The following is a 1,767-nucleotide window of genomic DNA, read 5'->3' as shown; positions in this document are numbered from 1 at the left end:
TGTCACATTTATGCTATGATATGTTGATATGTCACATTTATGTTATGATATGTTGATATGTCACATTTAGGTTATGATATGATGAAATGTTACGATTATGTTATGATATACCATGATGTTTTTAGATGAACGTTAGTGTTTGGTTGTTTGTTGTTTTTCTTACTTGCTTATTTGCTTGTACTTCCTTACTGGGCTTTTAGCTCACCCCCTTACTTTCCTTCCAGGTAGAAAATAGGATTTCTCTATGGCACGCGTGGTGACGTGAGGAGTTCTTTCATCATGGGGTGTATGGCGTGGGGCAATCCTATGGACGATAAAACGATCAACGTAGAACGCCATTTAAATTATGTTTTGTTTTAAGGGACTTTTTCCTAAATTATCAGTGGGACTCTGTTATTTAACTTAATTGGTTTTTCTTTGAACTTTGCATAAAAACCTATGTTTTATTTTAAACTTATGGCACCAACTTGCATGATTTTAAATAAGTCCCCCTGAGACTTTAATAATGGATGGTATTCTTTTTTAAATTATGTTATGCGAATGTTTTGTAAGTATTAGTCTAGGGCGTTCTTTACAGTGTTGTTCATTATATATTTTTGCCCTTCTAATTTTTTTCAGGAAATCAAAGAAGATAATATTGTAATGAAAAAAGATATTGCTGATCTTAAAACAAAGGTGAATGAAATTGAGGAGGGAATGAAACGTTTCTTTGATTTTATGGAGGTTACTGCGAAGAAACATGATGCAAACAAGGAAGTTCCTGGTGAAAGGCAAGGAGAAGGAGAACAGGAGAAGGTGAAGAACAAAGATCGGAAGTCTTCTTCTCAAGAGGGGAAATCCTTATCTGAAGATGATTTGCATCAAAGTATGAATGACTTCAACACTGTAGAATGTGTTGGTCCTTTAGCAATTATTCCGGTATGATTTTTAATCTATCTTTGAATTGAAAAACATTTTATTATTTTGTGTTTTATCTTTTTACAAAATGTTTGTTTATTTTTCTTAATTTGTCTATCTAATTCTGATTTTTAGGTTTCCAATGTGGAACCAATTCAAAATGATCTTGAAGAATTTACAACAAATAAAATTGATATTGGCCATGACAAAGATTTTGAGACTACTCCAACTTTCAATATTTTATCCCAATCATCAAATGACAATTATGAGGTTAAGAAATTATACTCAAGAAAGAGAAGGGAAAGGAAACCAAGCAAATATGTTTGTTCTCCATACACCCATAATTTGTCAGCAATTGTTTTTGCTTTGTCCAATGAACGAAGAAAAAACGAAAGAACATTTCATTGGATGATTTCGTTTTGAGAGCAAATTTTATGATATGCCTTCAATGGAGTTGGAAGAAAGATTCATGTCGTGGTATAAGCTTGGTCTTAAGAAGGATAGGTAAATTGGTTTACTTATTGAGTATTTATGTTAATTATATTGTTTTATATATTAATACCATTTGTTTTTTTTAGGTCTAAAAAGGAACCATTCTATGCATTTTATGCAACAATTCCCAGGTTTGTATATGGCGATCAGTGCATTAATTATAAGAAGTGGTTCCATGATCTATATGACAAGAATGGCCTCCTTGATGATAATGTAAGATTAAATTTCTTTTTTATCCTGTTTTATACTTTATGAAAATTTGTATTCTTTTTTATACTTTTTATGATTTTTCTTGTCCCTCGTTTTTCATATTGCAGCATATTTCTGTAGCACTTTATTATTTGAGAAGGAAGGCTATTTGTCATAGTTGCTTGCCTT

The 1,767-nt window shown here is 31.5% G+C and overlaps 1 protein-coding gene across 1 annotated transcript; it reads left to right on the top strand.

Annotated features, from left to right (window-relative positions):
• Nucleotides 1-588: 588 nt before the first annotated feature.
• Nucleotides 589-1,320, top strand: LOC133828866 (uncharacterized). Its single transcript, XM_062258942.1, has 2 exons — nt 589-918; nt 1,033-1,320. The coding sequence occupies exons 1-2, from the start codon at nt 643-645 to the stop codon at nt 1,318-1,320; spliced, it is 564 nt and encodes a 187-aa protein (XP_062114926.1). The 5' UTR covers nt 589-642.
• Nucleotides 1,321-1,767: the final 447 nt, after the last annotated feature.

This window comes from Humulus lupulus, chromosome 4 (assembly GCF_963169125.1).
Source record: "Humulus lupulus chromosome 4, drHumLupu1.1, whole genome shotgun sequence".
Classification (NCBI taxonomy): Eukaryota; Viridiplantae; Streptophyta; class Magnoliopsida; order Rosales; family Cannabaceae; genus Humulus; species Humulus lupulus.
This window is presented reverse-complemented; position numbering and strand designations above follow the sequence as displayed.